This window comes from Ornithodoros turicata, chromosome 2 (genome assembly GCF_037126465.1).
Source record: "Ornithodoros turicata isolate Travis chromosome 2, ASM3712646v1, whole genome shotgun sequence".
NCBI lineage: Eukaryota > Metazoa > Arthropoda > Arachnida > Ixodida > Argasidae > Ornithodoros > Ornithodoros turicata.
In genome coordinates this window covers 36,317,765-36,331,636 of record NC_088202.1, presented here as the reverse complement: position 1 = coordinate 36,331,636, position 13,872 = coordinate 36,317,765, and the positions used below count along the sequence as shown (strand labels likewise).

Below are 13,872 nucleotides of genomic sequence, written 5' to 3'. Positions count from 1 at the left end.
AACCGTGTATTCACACGAGGGACATCCCCACAGAATATTCTACAGATATGTAGTGGAAGGAAAAGTAAAAAGCTGCTGACGGGACTTAAGTTCTGCTGCATCTTATGTTGAGCATTCGCACCGCGCCGAGATATCGGGAGTTAGAGCGGAAGCATAGCAGACGACACCATTGGTCATGTCGTCTGCTAAGGAATATCTTGTGACTGATCTGCAGGATATTCCACGCAGTTAGCACAGCGCGAAAAGGCATGATGCTCATAGCAGACGACACCAGTGGTCCTGTCGTCTGCGAAGGAATATCTTGTGACTCTGCCTCAGGATATTCACTGCTGTTTGAAGAGCACGAAAAGACATCACGCGCATCCTGCAGCTTAGTCACAAGATATTCCGTAGCAGACGACAGGACCAATGGTGTCTTCTGCTATGTGAGCCATGCCTTTTCGTGCCCTGCCGTGTGGAATATCGTGCAGCTCAGTCAGAAGATATTCTGTAGCAGACGACAACCCCGTAATGGTGTCGTCCGCTATACTACCGCTCCAACTCCCAATATATCGACGTCGTGCGAATGCTCGACATAAGACACGCGAGAACTTCAGTCCCATCAGCATTTATTTTTTTGTTTTTACTTTTACTAGAATACACTACGGGGATGTCCCTGGAAAGTGATTACACGGTTATAGTGCTTAAAACACCATGGATTAATTCAGATGGCACTCGGATTAAATTGAATATCACATGGGTTATTTCAGATGCACCTGGATTAAATCACATGGCACTTGGACTAAAATAGGCGGGAAAACCTGTAGACTTGGGACACACTTCAATATATACCTCACAACGAATGATCCCCGGAATTAATTAGCAGCCAGCGAAGCTGAAGTGCAATCAACGTAACAATGTGAGTTCCAACGCAACGCAAAGCTTCAGGTTGTACTCCCATGCGTGACTGCGACTAATCAGTCACCCGGGTTTCCGTCTATCCTAATCTGGGTGGGATGGACGTGGTACAGATGTCTTTTTGACCGTTCAGTATGTGAGGTATTTACATATATTTTTCTTGTGACCATTGACAATCTTGGATATTGTGCGCCGCAGTGTCTGTAGGTGCCAGACAGTGCAAGAGGTAATAGGTAATGGAATACGATGTATGCCATGAAGAGGTCAACAATAGACTTATTGGCTTCTTCGGAGAGCACTTCCTTTTTCGGAGTGTCAAGGAGCCAAAGAGAAAGAGCTATAGAGCAAGTTGTATGCAAAGAGAAAAAATAGAAGTCATTACATACACTACAAATATGGGAACACTACTGGCTGAGGATCCGATGTCGATTGACCTTTCCAAGCAGTTGAAATATTGTCTTCGACTGCTACAGGACCAGGGGGCTTAATCGCTTCATCGTTGTTACGGTCGTTACAAGCTAACGAGTGGCGGGAAATTGAAAAAGGTGCGCACGTGACACATTGCGCGTGACGTGTACCACGGCCTTCACGTATCGCGCGAAGAGCGCCGTGCGCGTGTTGTATCACATGCCCACCTTTTTAAATTTCCTGCCCGCCTTTTTGAATTTCCCGCCACTCGTTAGCTTGTAACGACCGTAACGACGATGAAGCGATTAAGCCCCCAAGTTCGCTTACCGTTCGTCCAGGTGGATATCTGTGCTTCACTGGATACACCGAGTTCAATATTTCCAGAACGTGTCCTTATTCGTGGTTGCACTTTAATATTATACGTTGTGGCTGGTGTGAGGCCAATGACTGTTAGTGATCCGTTCGACGACTGAAGCACGCGACATGAAGTAGCAGGTCCCTTGCAGTACGTGACCCAGAATCCATCGATGGACTTCGAACTGTAGTCTTCCATAGTCCACCTGAGGTCGAATGACGTGGGACTTGTGGCTGCTACATACGTTATTGTGACGACAGGACCTCCTACAATAGTGCAAGGAAAATCACTGCTGGGGTGTCCAAGCATTCAATCTACCTCATGACAGTGAATGTATATTTATTTTGAAATACGGTACTACTTGCTTATTCCACAGGCATATGTAAAGGGGTGGGCGTAGAGCACAAAGGCTAGAGAGCGAATCATGGAAAGAAAACGCGAAGCTTTTCTAGTGACCTGGAACGAACACCATTTAGGTGTTTGGGCGATGAAGGCACAAAATATGTGAACACAAAGTTCAAGCGGCTGGTATTGAAGACTACAATGAATACAAGGAACGAAGCACTCCGAATAACTAAACTTTAATACACACGAGGTTGCGTGTAGAGCTTCATTTCACTGAACTTTATGTTATCTTATTATACTGAATATATTCACTGACACTCACCGCGTACGAAATGCCGTAGTATTGCAGCAGACGATGCATGCGCTGTGACCGTACATGATTTGTGAGCCGCGCAACCGCAAACCCGGCCATAGGCTGGCATGGGCCTCGTGCAGAAACACGGCGGGTGTCAGCTGCAGAGGCGTTCACTTCCTAGTAAGGCCACTGTACTCACTAAGGTCACTTATGGTGCGGATATCTGAACACCAACCCGAGTGTAATGGTGCCACGCTTTGTCACACGCCGCTTCCTAATCGCTTGCGTTTATCATTTTCAGCCATCGCGTCTCGATCTACCGCAGCAGGAATTGACGCGCACATCTGCGAACTCAGCGCGAATTATCAGCAGCACACCACCTACGCTGTTTGTATTGCCATGTGTATAGGATGGGACAAGCGCGATGCTTGCTCACATAACATTTCAAAAATACGTACTGCCCTAGTGGCTGACTAGCCACTCATTGCTTTGTCTCCCTCTCCGGCGAACTAGACCGTGGACTTGAAGGGAAACAGCGAGAGCTGTTTCGACCTTATTGGGCCATCAGCCGCAGTGCGCTGTAATTCCCAGACGTCGGTGTTGCCGTACAACGTAGACGACAACGCGCAAGGCGCGCTGTGCAGATACTGAGTGAGCGTGCCACACCGGTTTCTTCTCAGTCGAGACGGAGAGGTAGCTTGCGAGAGTGAAGTTCCCCTCACTGACGTCCCTCTTCCTCAAAACTGACGCGACGCGGCTTCACTGAGGGTTCACAAGTGCGGTAAAAGGACGGTTGCATCCATTGCAGTCGATTTCGTAAATATGGTGTCCTTTTATTTCTCGTTACACACTGACCACGGTATCGAAAATCCCACGCGAAGTAGTGGCGCCGTTTGACTGCTGTACGACGGAGAGCAGAAGGAGGACGTTGAGGGTATGCCCTATTCCCTCGCTGGAGAAGGTGAAAACGTCATTCCCTAAGCTACCAATCAGAGCATGACATTGCGCAATATTCACTGTACTCTTTGGCGCACTGCGAAACGCGTACGTGTACGAAATGCGACAGCATTGCAGTAGACGAACGGCGGTCCCTACTCGTTGTGACCGTACACGAATTGCGTGCTGCGCAACGGCAAACCCTACCATAGGTTGCCGTGGGCCTCGTGCAGAAACACGGGTTCACCTTCTAGAGCAGATGGTGTTCCTCTACACGAGTCCTGACCGGCGATGATGGAATGTCCCAGCCGTCAGATGTGCGTGGCCTCACGCTAGGACGGTGCCGCTAGAACTGGCTACTGCGCGTGGCAGCAGAGGCACGTCGTCGTCGTCCGCGGGCCGCCACATCACTCCCCCCTCAGGTGCGGAGCGGTGTATACAGTTGATGTCCGCGTCAATACCACGAAGAGGAGAATGAGGACGAGTCGTGGGTGTTGGACGGCCGAGCACACGGCTTATGATCGTGTGAGTTGATCCAGCAGCAGCGGGATGGCATGGACAGGCGCGCTGTGATCCGGGCGGTTCCACTGATGAGGTGTGAATGCTGAGTGCTTGAGTGGTTTCTGATTGTGTTGAATGGCTGCCGATTGCGTTGAGTGGTTCTTGAGTGCGTTGAGTGATTGTTGCTGAGCGGGTGACAGTACCGCGACCGGTACGAGAGCGTGAATGCTGGTTGTCGCCAGAGAAATGCCTGGGAGGGCCATCGTGAAGCAGGTGGGGGCCGTGAGTTCGCTGTGGTCTCCCTGCGAGTCCCCGGTGGAACAGTGGTCCCGCTGCGAATTGCCTGCGAGAAGGTTGTTCGCTGCTGGTTTACCGAAAAATTTAGGATGATGAATGGACAAATTACGCCGAACATCGTGCTCGTTGTTCGGGTCACCAATTGTAGAGGACGATGATGTCCCTCTACACGAGTCCTGACCGGCGATGATGGCATGTCCCAGTGGGCAGATGAGCGTGGTCTCACTCTAGGACGGTGCCGGTAGAACTGGCTGCCAGGCGCAGTAGCGCGTGGCAGCAGAGGCACGTCGTCGTCGTCCACGGGCCGCCACAACCTGATAACGCGTTCGGTTCCGGTTGAACTCACTGTACTCTTTGGTTCGCATTGCTGAAAACCTGCTTTGGCCGGTTGTAAGGGCGCGCTTTGTTGCACGCCGCTTATAAAAACTACAAATCGGGACCTAAAGTGCACGTGTTAAAGCTTCCTCAAGACAAAGCGTACGCTAGAACGAGAACTGTGGAGGAGGAACTGAGGATCACTGAGATGAGGATACAGCAAACGCAGAAGCGGATGACGGCATAGAAGCATCAATACTGAGAGGCAAAGCACTCGCCTCACAAATGAAAAGTTTCCAAATCCTACATGTACTATTTTGTCGTTTTGTCTTCTGAAAAGGGTTTAAGAGAAACGTTCCTTGTGGAATGTTGCAAGGCACGTTGATATATTTTTTTTTCGTTGGAAACGTTTCAACGACATTGGGTACATTCGGTCAAAGTTGCCACATTAACTTTTTCTGCTACCTGGGAGCCAGCTTGGGGAGGGGCATAGAAGAAGGGACGACGTTTCTTCACCAAGCACGCTGGCCTTTGTATAACAATATCATACGCAAAATTTCGTGTGCTACGTAATGCAGACACAATGACGTATAAACGTCATTATGTATACAGGGTGTTTATTAGAGTTCGAATCCCGGGATCCCGAAATCCCGAGATTTTTGCATAATCTCGTCTCCCGGAATTTCGCGAGGCCACATTGATTTCGGGATAATGAATTTCGGCTTTCTGGACAACGAATATGCGGTCGTACGGGTGAAAAGGAAAGAACGAATACCGACTTTTTGTTTCAAGCGGCCCTCCCTTAAAAATATCAATATACCGAAACCGAACCAACCGCATCGTCCACGATACATGACAAAGTCGTTACCTGCTAACTTATGTGAACCACGCAAGCTATTGCCAGGAACAACCCTGAACTTGCACTAAAACTCCTACGAGATCGTAAGTCGTGTGATCCATATGGCCAAACAGGGTATTCCAGAATGTCTCGGTCTGCAGAATTCCTCTTTTTTGTTCTTTTAATCTCCATGAGTACGTATATGTTTGAAAGTGAGAAGAAGAAAAAAACTTGTACAACCTTTTCAGAAAACTAGATTGGGATGCTCCACACCACAACACAACAGTTACTGTGGGTTAGTAACAGGGGTGAAGAGCAAAACGCACAAGTCGCCAGAATACTCCAGCGGAAGATGCAAAAACGTCATTGCTTTCAGCAGCCGCTTTAGTTTATATAAGTGCTGAACGTCATGTCTTCTCGTGCACTCCTAACCGCGGGAAATATGCCATGGAGCGCAGCCACAAGATATTCCGTAGCGGACGGGAAAGAGACGCATTCCAACGCAAAGTCGATATTCCCGCATGGTGCGAAAGCTCAATAAAATACGCGGTGGACCTTCTCCCAGGTGAGCAGTGGGTTTGTGTGTGTGTGTGTGTGTATTTTCTTCTATAGAATGTTCCACGGGGATGACAGGAAGCGCGTACTGTATCGCAATTTGTGATAGTATGATGGACGTGCAGGTGGATACATTTCTATACGGCATCCTGGGGATAGCAGCAATAAAATCCCGGTCCCATCACGGGATCCCGAAATTCACATTTAGAAATCCCGAAATCCCGGCATCGTAAAAACGGCCCGGGATTCCGAACCCTGGTGTTCATTGCTATCCGTTATAGATTAGTTTTATATAAAAAAAAACGATTAGAGCAACACAGACGCCGGTTTTGCAGTTGAGTGGTTCGGCGAGGCGAACATCCTCTCGAAGAGAATATGTAACTACTAGATGACTAATTACCTAAAATTTATTCATTAACTCTTTAATTATGTAATTTTGCGCAAAAGTGAGATAGCAGAATAGGAGAAAGTAATTTGAAAGCCATACTGATTTTTTTTTTAAATCCTAAGACGACTACGTGCGTTGAAGATATATCCATTGCCTTATTTTACAATGGAAATTAATAAAAGAAAGAAAAAAGAAATCGATGATTTACGTCGCCCCTGGCTTATCTGTGTCCTACTCCAATCATCCCATGGATCCAAAGCCGCCATGGAAACGCATTGGAACGCAATAGTATGCACCGGGCTCAAAGGGGCTCTAAAGGGGTTGGTGTTTTTGGTTATCGTAGGCTACTGGAAGCAGGTACATTCCGTACACAATGTTCATTGTTTAGAATACACTCGCAATGCCGCAACGTCGTAATGACGAAATGTCTCATTTGCCACTTCCAGACAGTATCCGCAGACCGACCGCTGTGGCGTCGCTCATGATCTCAGTTGTCTCGCAACGTAAACCCCCAATCACGATTACTTCCAGACCGCATTCGCATGTGCGACTCGGTAGCTCCACCCACACGCAACCTTACGGCAATCGGAGAATATGGGTTCGAATCCAACTTATGGTATCTTTTCTTTAGCTGCTATTTACCAAATCTTATTCGATTTATTATGCCAAAATATCACCATTATCTGCCATAAATGGCTATTGACACGTTAGGGTGGCATTAGTAAAGAAATTATCAAAATATTTCTCAGCTGACCTTGCAAGATTTGAACCCATGAACTCACAAACGAAATCACATCACGCCGTTGGGAGTCACGTGGCAATGCTCCCCTCACTGATTGACAGATGCACGAAGAACTTCTCAAGCTTTCACTCGGGGAACGATGCCGAGCAAACTCGAGCAAACGAGCAAGCTCGCGTGGCTCAGTGCTGGCCATGTCACGTCGAGACTGGGAGGTACCCGGGTTCGAATCCTAGTGCCGTCTGTGCTGTCTGGTGTTTTTCCTGGGTCTTCCTTAGACGCTTGCAGACATATGTCAGTACAGTTCCCTTAGAAGTCGGCCCAGGGCATAAGTCGCAACGTTGCTCACCTCTGTGAGGCCGACGTCGGCGAGTCCTTTCCCCATCACCACCACCACCGATGCCGAGCAACTCGGTTTGCGGTTCTCGGTGTCGTCCGAACTGAGCATAGTTGCTGAAAAAAGTTGCCCCATATGAGCGCTGCCTGATTTTGTGCCTGTTACCTTATTGTGTGGAGGTATTAGCGACACCTTCCGCTACCACAGATGCACCCAGGCGTGATGTGTATCCTTACGCGTCACAGCCAAGTCGGAGCTCCTTCCCTCGCACCGCGTTGATACAAGGAAATGCGGGAAGTGGCAGTTCCGTACGATATGTTTCCTTTGATAATTGGATGCGCTGGGGGTGACGTACCCCTGACGTTTTGCGCCGGTTCGGAGGAAGGAAAGAGGAACCTCCAAACTGGCACCTTCATTCATGTTTTAATTACAAACGGCGCAACGGGTGAATCTTGTTCTGTTTTCATTCTCATGATGACGGAACCGTTCATATCGCGAAAACAAATATTTGCACTTTTGTGCCTCTTTAAAGGGATAGTCGCATCCGGAAGCGTGTTCCAGAACTATTATGGTCATATTCCCTGTCGTTCATAATGTACGCCGGCAAATTTTCTCCGCACAAATCCACTTGGTTGACTCAGAAACGATTTTTAAATGTTCGCGCTTCCGGCGCGCACGGCAATCCCCGCAAGGCGCCGACACTGGATGACGTCACCCGGATAAACCAACCATCAGGAGGCGCTCCTTTCCGCCGTAGATTCTGTGTGTGTCTGAGCGTATACCCTTTTTCTTGTTGTCTTGTCGCGTTTGCTTAGAAGTACTTTGAACTACAGCGTGTGGCCTAGGATTTCACGCCGTTGACGTGCGATGTCACAGCCAGGAAACCTGTGCTACGTGCTCGGGTGCAGAAAGACTTACAACGCGAATCCCGAGCTTGCATTTCACCGACCTCGCAATGGCGAAACGAAAGTGGGAGGCAGCGATCGCCGGCCACTACTGTGGTGTGGCCCAAGGATTGAATGTTTCACGCGTCTGTTCCTGTCATTTCGCCGACGATGCCTATTTCGATGAAGATGTATTGCAAGTTCGGCTTGGGCTACGGCAGAAACAGAAGCGGCTGAAGGTTGACGCCGTGCCTACCACATTCGATCAGGAACAAGGGCAGGAACCAGTAACGGAGGTAAGTGACAATCCTGCGTGGTCACAGCTACGCTGCGATGAAAAATATCAGTTGTCACAGTAAACATCATCGCGGACACCTGGCCTTGCCGCCGATTGGAACGTCACAGTCACACCGCCTACTAATGTACACAAATTATTACAATGATTGCAGCATCCTGACGCAATAGTACGCGTACTCTCGAGAAAAAAAGATTGGTGTGTTGTTGCTGTGCTAATTGTCGCCAGTATTATGCAGGAGTAACGTAACACTCCCACATGACAGCATTATTCTAATCTTATTGCAGCTAGTGGATGTTTCTACAGTTCATAGTGTAAGCCTGATGGCAGCATTCAGGGATGTGAAAGCATCGCAATCTGTGTTTGGCTACGTCCGAGACGCTTGCATCAGTATTCTACTGCAGCCTTGTTGCTAATTTCTGGCTCTATTTCAGGTGGCAGCAAGCACGTCAACGGAATCAACTGGATTTGTATGTTTTCTCAAGCCACGAAAATATTGCAATTCTTTTTGTACGTCCCACAAAATAATGGATATGTACAAGCCCTGAAAATTGTCGAGTTCTGTGAAAGGAATCTTGTGTGATGCGACTGCCAGTGTTTATAACGTAATGTCAACAGGAAAATAGCTGTGCCAGTGAAATAGGGACCGCAAAGGGAAAGATTTATTTGCATAGTTATTTATATTTGTTATTGTACCTGCTAGGCCCTCAACGTATTCTTTTGAGTGTTAATACTCGAGGCCATATTTCAGATGTGGAGGTCATGGCTGAAGCAAGTGCTGGGGACCCACTTCCCACTTCACCGCGCATCTCACAAGGGGGTTGTCATCCCCTGATTCCAGGAAGAGGAAAACAATGGACACAGACTTGCATAGCGTATTAGTACACCAGATATGGATCTGCCAACATGAACCCTCCACATCCCTGTGGCAGCGTACCTGTAACCGCCCAGACTTCACACCACATTACTGTAGAACCACAGCACAACATAAAATAGCTTAGGTTTATTTGCCTCCCATACATAATGGGAGGCAAATAAACCTATGCTATTTCGTTATTCCCACTCCGTCATACTCCACTGTCCAATAAATCAATACAATTATAGGGTCATTCTTTATTCCCGTCACTACACCGCATTGACAATCTGCACAGAATTCAAAATATTCCCACCTCGGCACTAACTTACTGCAGTACACTCTGGATTTGATGCCAGAGCTAATGCTGCCACGTGTAGTAGTTTTTGCTGTACAGATGGGTAGACAGTCTGTTGACTGCAACTGGAGATACAGAGTGACAAGACAAAACATCCCCCACACTGCAATGACAAAAAGACGAAAATTGCTGCAAGACGAAAATTTTGCTGACATAGGCACACTTTGTGTAAATGAGCCCTTGGTCATCCCCCTTGCCTCCCATCAGAGGTTTTGGAGGATACTATAGGTGTGTGGTGTACGGATAGGTTTATCCGTACACCACACACCTATAGTATCCTCCAAAACCTCTGATGGGAGGCAAGGCGGATGACCAAGGGCTCATTTACACCAAGTGTGCCTATGTCAGCAAAATTTTTGTCTTGCCACTACATGTCTCCAGTTCCAGCCATCAGTATGCACCAGCTTGTCTCTCTTGTCAAGACACCCTTGCTTCGATGGTCCTAACGCTGATAGCCTTGATAGGACGTAGATGGGAACTCCCTCCTGATGGCTCAGACAACGCATCCAGGAACCTGTCGTCTGTTCCTTGGACCAAGGTATCCCCAGACCCATCTCCTGAATGATGAGTATGCCGTGAACCTTAGGCAGCTGGAAAAGACAAATCCACGTGACATTTCTTTTTGTTTAGCATTATATCTTGTGGGCGTTTGCATACCTGCCAAATCTCCCACAGTGTTGGGAAGACAATGGCCAGAACAGAAGAACAGACACTATCCCAACCTTGGAGTTCAAAGCCTGTGCATTCTTAGTTCCGGGGTCTCCTGCATTTTGAATGTGGGAGGTTGGCAGGTGTGCAACATAGTACAACAGAAAAATGGTCCGCCTTTTTCAGGATGAACCCGATTCCAACAGCTAACTCTCTCCCGAACCAGCTTCCCTCCAATTCCGGCAAAATCCAATTTCTCCCAAAATATGTTACTCTTACATTCTCCAGTAACATGCTCCCCCCCTTATTGGCACCTCAAATGCTTCTGTTTTCAGACTTGTAAGACTATCCTTCAGAATTCCCACTGGATATCTGTCAATTCGTTTCAATTCGTGTCAGAACGTTTTGTGTTGCCAATCAGGCCATGGCTGACTGGCATAATTGAGAGCATGTCGAGACTAGCTGAGGCGACTGTGTTGCTTCACTTTTCCTAATGGGATTGTTGGACCCGGATTCTGGGTCGTTCCACGGCTGTCGGCCACGCTTATGATTTATGGTGGACAAACTTGTGTAGGCCAAAAAGCTGCTGAGAATAGCCGCCCTTTTGTATACAACCCCTGTCCACTTTAGGTTCCACAATTTGCCTAACCAACAACACCCGACTAGCACCCGAGTTTACCCTTCCGAATCTTGATGGGAGGTCATTTAAACCGAAAAAATCATTACGGTCGTAATCATAGCAAACGGAAGAGCACTGCAGCAGGCTTACCTGTGGTCCTGGGGATTGAGTTGCCTAAAATGTTGATCATAGCGGCAGAATTGAGGTGCGTACACCACTAGAAGCTCCCTACGGAGGCAGATGTCCCTGAGTAATGGGTGTTGTGTTATGCACTGCACGGCGGCACTGTTGCACATTTCTACCACCCTGGCAACAGAATGGCAACACAGGCGCTCGTCGGGCTCCTGTGGGTCGCAGACTCCACACACACACCTGCCGACAACAATTTCAACACTCTAAACTATTTCGCACATCCGACGGCACGGCAACCATGCAAAGAATACGTCACCTGAAAATGTCATCCTGCGGGTTAGCCGCAGCCACATCTCGTGCATGGTCGGCGGGTTCCAGAGGCATTGGGTCCGTAGAGTATGGGTCATCATCCAGCATTAACTCGTCGCCGCTACCGCTTACATGTTCGGCAGAATCTCTCCCAGACAGAGAAACATCACTCTCGTTTTCAGACTCCATGTTTGCTACATTCGCCTTCGCCCCCTTCGCCCTTCGCTTCGCGATCGGCAAACAGGCGCGCGGCTCGCATTTACCCAGGGCGCGCGCTGATTGGCCTTATCCGGGTGACGTTTGCTCCCACTTTTAGAGAGCGAGGGCGCAAGGATTCCGGTTTCCTTTTCATCGGATTGCGCGAAAAGTACGCCGCGGATCGAAATGGTATTTTCGGGCCCATTTCAGTGGTCGGCAAGGAATTAGAATTCGCATTAGTTTCGAAATTGACCTCGGAGAATGCGACTGTCCCTTTAAAGCCCGGTAGCTCTGTAGGATAAGGTGATCGCCCCCATAGCCAATGCAGCTTTACACCTGTACACCATGCATGTTATCATATCTTATTCTCCAGGACAGCTGCACTAGACGGTCGCGTTTTCTCGTATTAAGTACGCCAATAATGAACAGAGCTTAACTCACGAAATATCGCTTGTGCCCGAAATTATACTGTGAGAGGAGACTGCCAGCACCAAATTTCAAATTAATCTCAAGGTAAGGAACTGGCTTGTGTACTCCTTATGTGGCGGTCATTTTGTATTTAGGCCTTACGCACTATATGCCTGAACAGGACATTGAAAACCGTCCACCTGGTGTCTGGAGTTGCTAGTTAAGTTTGACAGCAACGTCATCTCGAAGAAACCTTTCTTATTTAGCGTTGAAATTCAATGCATGCGATTTTACTTGCATTGAACAGATTAAAAAGGGAGACAGACACAAACAATGAATCAGGATTACATTAAAACATTACCAACATGTAATAAAATATAAGAAATGCGTATTAGGGACCACAGGGTAATGGAATAAGCTCGGCTATTGAAATCAGCTACGCAACGTTTTTGTCTCGCGTAATCAAAATTGAATAACTCTTAAAAAAATCAATAATTTCTGTCGGTGGAGAGATTGAAGTTTCAAGTGGCTATGGGTAATGCAACTGTCAAACATATAAATCTAAAATAAAGAAAAATTCAGAGTAGATTTACATGCAAGGTGAATCAGCCTATATTTGTACAGAGACATGCTTCACGTTCAACGGTGTAGGACTGCGGATAATTTCGACCACCTGGGGTTCTTCAACGTGCGCCAGAAGTCTACGACACACAGTGATCAAAGCAAGGTTTACTTCCACAATATTGCTACCGTCGTTGGCCGGGATTGGCCCGGTGATAAACATTTTTCTTTTCTTTTTGTCTTTCTCTTCGAATAATTCCTGTATTAGAAACCACGCGTGCTTCACCTTCACCTTTTTTATGATGCTGAATCTTCATCCAAGTCTTATTGCTACACCTATGCACACCACAGGCGGCGCCAGTGAAGTATGACCATTGAATGCCTGGTGGCAGAAGCATGCTGAACAATTTGCTTCTCGTGCCAACAGCTGTAGAGTTTGGGAAACTTCGTATAGTCCTCATGTTGAGTTCGCGCGGGTGGTCGTGCCGGTCCTCGAAGTTAACCTACAGAAAAAGTTTGGTTAAGAGAAAACCAAGTACGATGAAACAGATTGACAGTATCTTCGCAGACAGATTTATCTTTATCGGAAATGGTGTTAGACACATAATAATGTTCGTGTTACTTGAGTGCGCTACCAACAGACTTCCGGTTAAAAGCTAAGCAACACACTCTAAATTACTGCATGTCATTCTTATCCGTTTAGTGCCTCTCATTCCATTGCATGCGGTATTTTTCTTTGCGTGTGTGTGTGAGGGCGCCCACCTCGCAAAATTACTGTATGTCATTCTTATCCGTTTTGTACCTCTCATTCCATTGCATGCGTTTTTTTTTGTGTGTGTGTGTGAGGAGGCACTCACCTCACCGTATGCCAGGACACCCTCTTAATATGAAACGCTTTTCTTTGCTGAAGGCGATTTCATCGATAGTATCCCGTCCACCCGTTACGCTACTAGCTCCGTACCCCAACATTCTCACAGGCCGCGTGGTGACCACGTCCCCTTTCACTTCCAACAATTTGCTTCTGCCAAGCAAAAGGCATTCTCTCAGGTAACTTGACAGTCAGCTATCGTCGCTGGCCTAGCTTTATTTGCTCGCCCGGTCTCAATGGGCGCATTACGTAACGGCTCCACAGAGCGCCGCTCCGTCCACTCTGTCCATCTTGCTCCGGAGCCTCTGCTTAACGGGTTGCTGAAGGTCAACCCCGGGATACCTTCACTTTTCGAAACTGTAACGATATTCTGGGAGGCCATATCGAACTCTGTCTGAAACCACCCTTCATTTCCAGAAAACGGCCCGGTATTTTTAAATAATCGTAAATTAACCTGAAACAGACATGAGGGCCGCGATTTTTGTGACTGCAGTGGTTCAGGCGGTCTATCCGCTGACGTAAGTGATATCAGT

General features: G+C 47.7%; 1 protein-coding gene across 1 annotated transcript in view; it reads right to left on the bottom strand.

Moving 5' to 3' along the window:
• Window positions 1–13,872, bottom strand: part of LOC135385292 (uncharacterized) — a 91,408-nt gene that overhangs the window by 10,432 nt on the left and 67,104 nt on the right. Inside the window, exons 7-8 of the mRNA XM_064614516.1 lie at window positions 12,764–12,974; window positions 1,633–1,926 (exon numbers count right to left, since the gene is read on the bottom strand). Of these exons, the coding sequence (XP_064470586.1) occupies window positions 1,633–1,926; window positions 12,764–12,974 (505 nt within the window). The remainder of the gene's footprint in view (window positions 1–1,632; window positions 1,927–12,763; window positions 12,975–13,872) is intronic.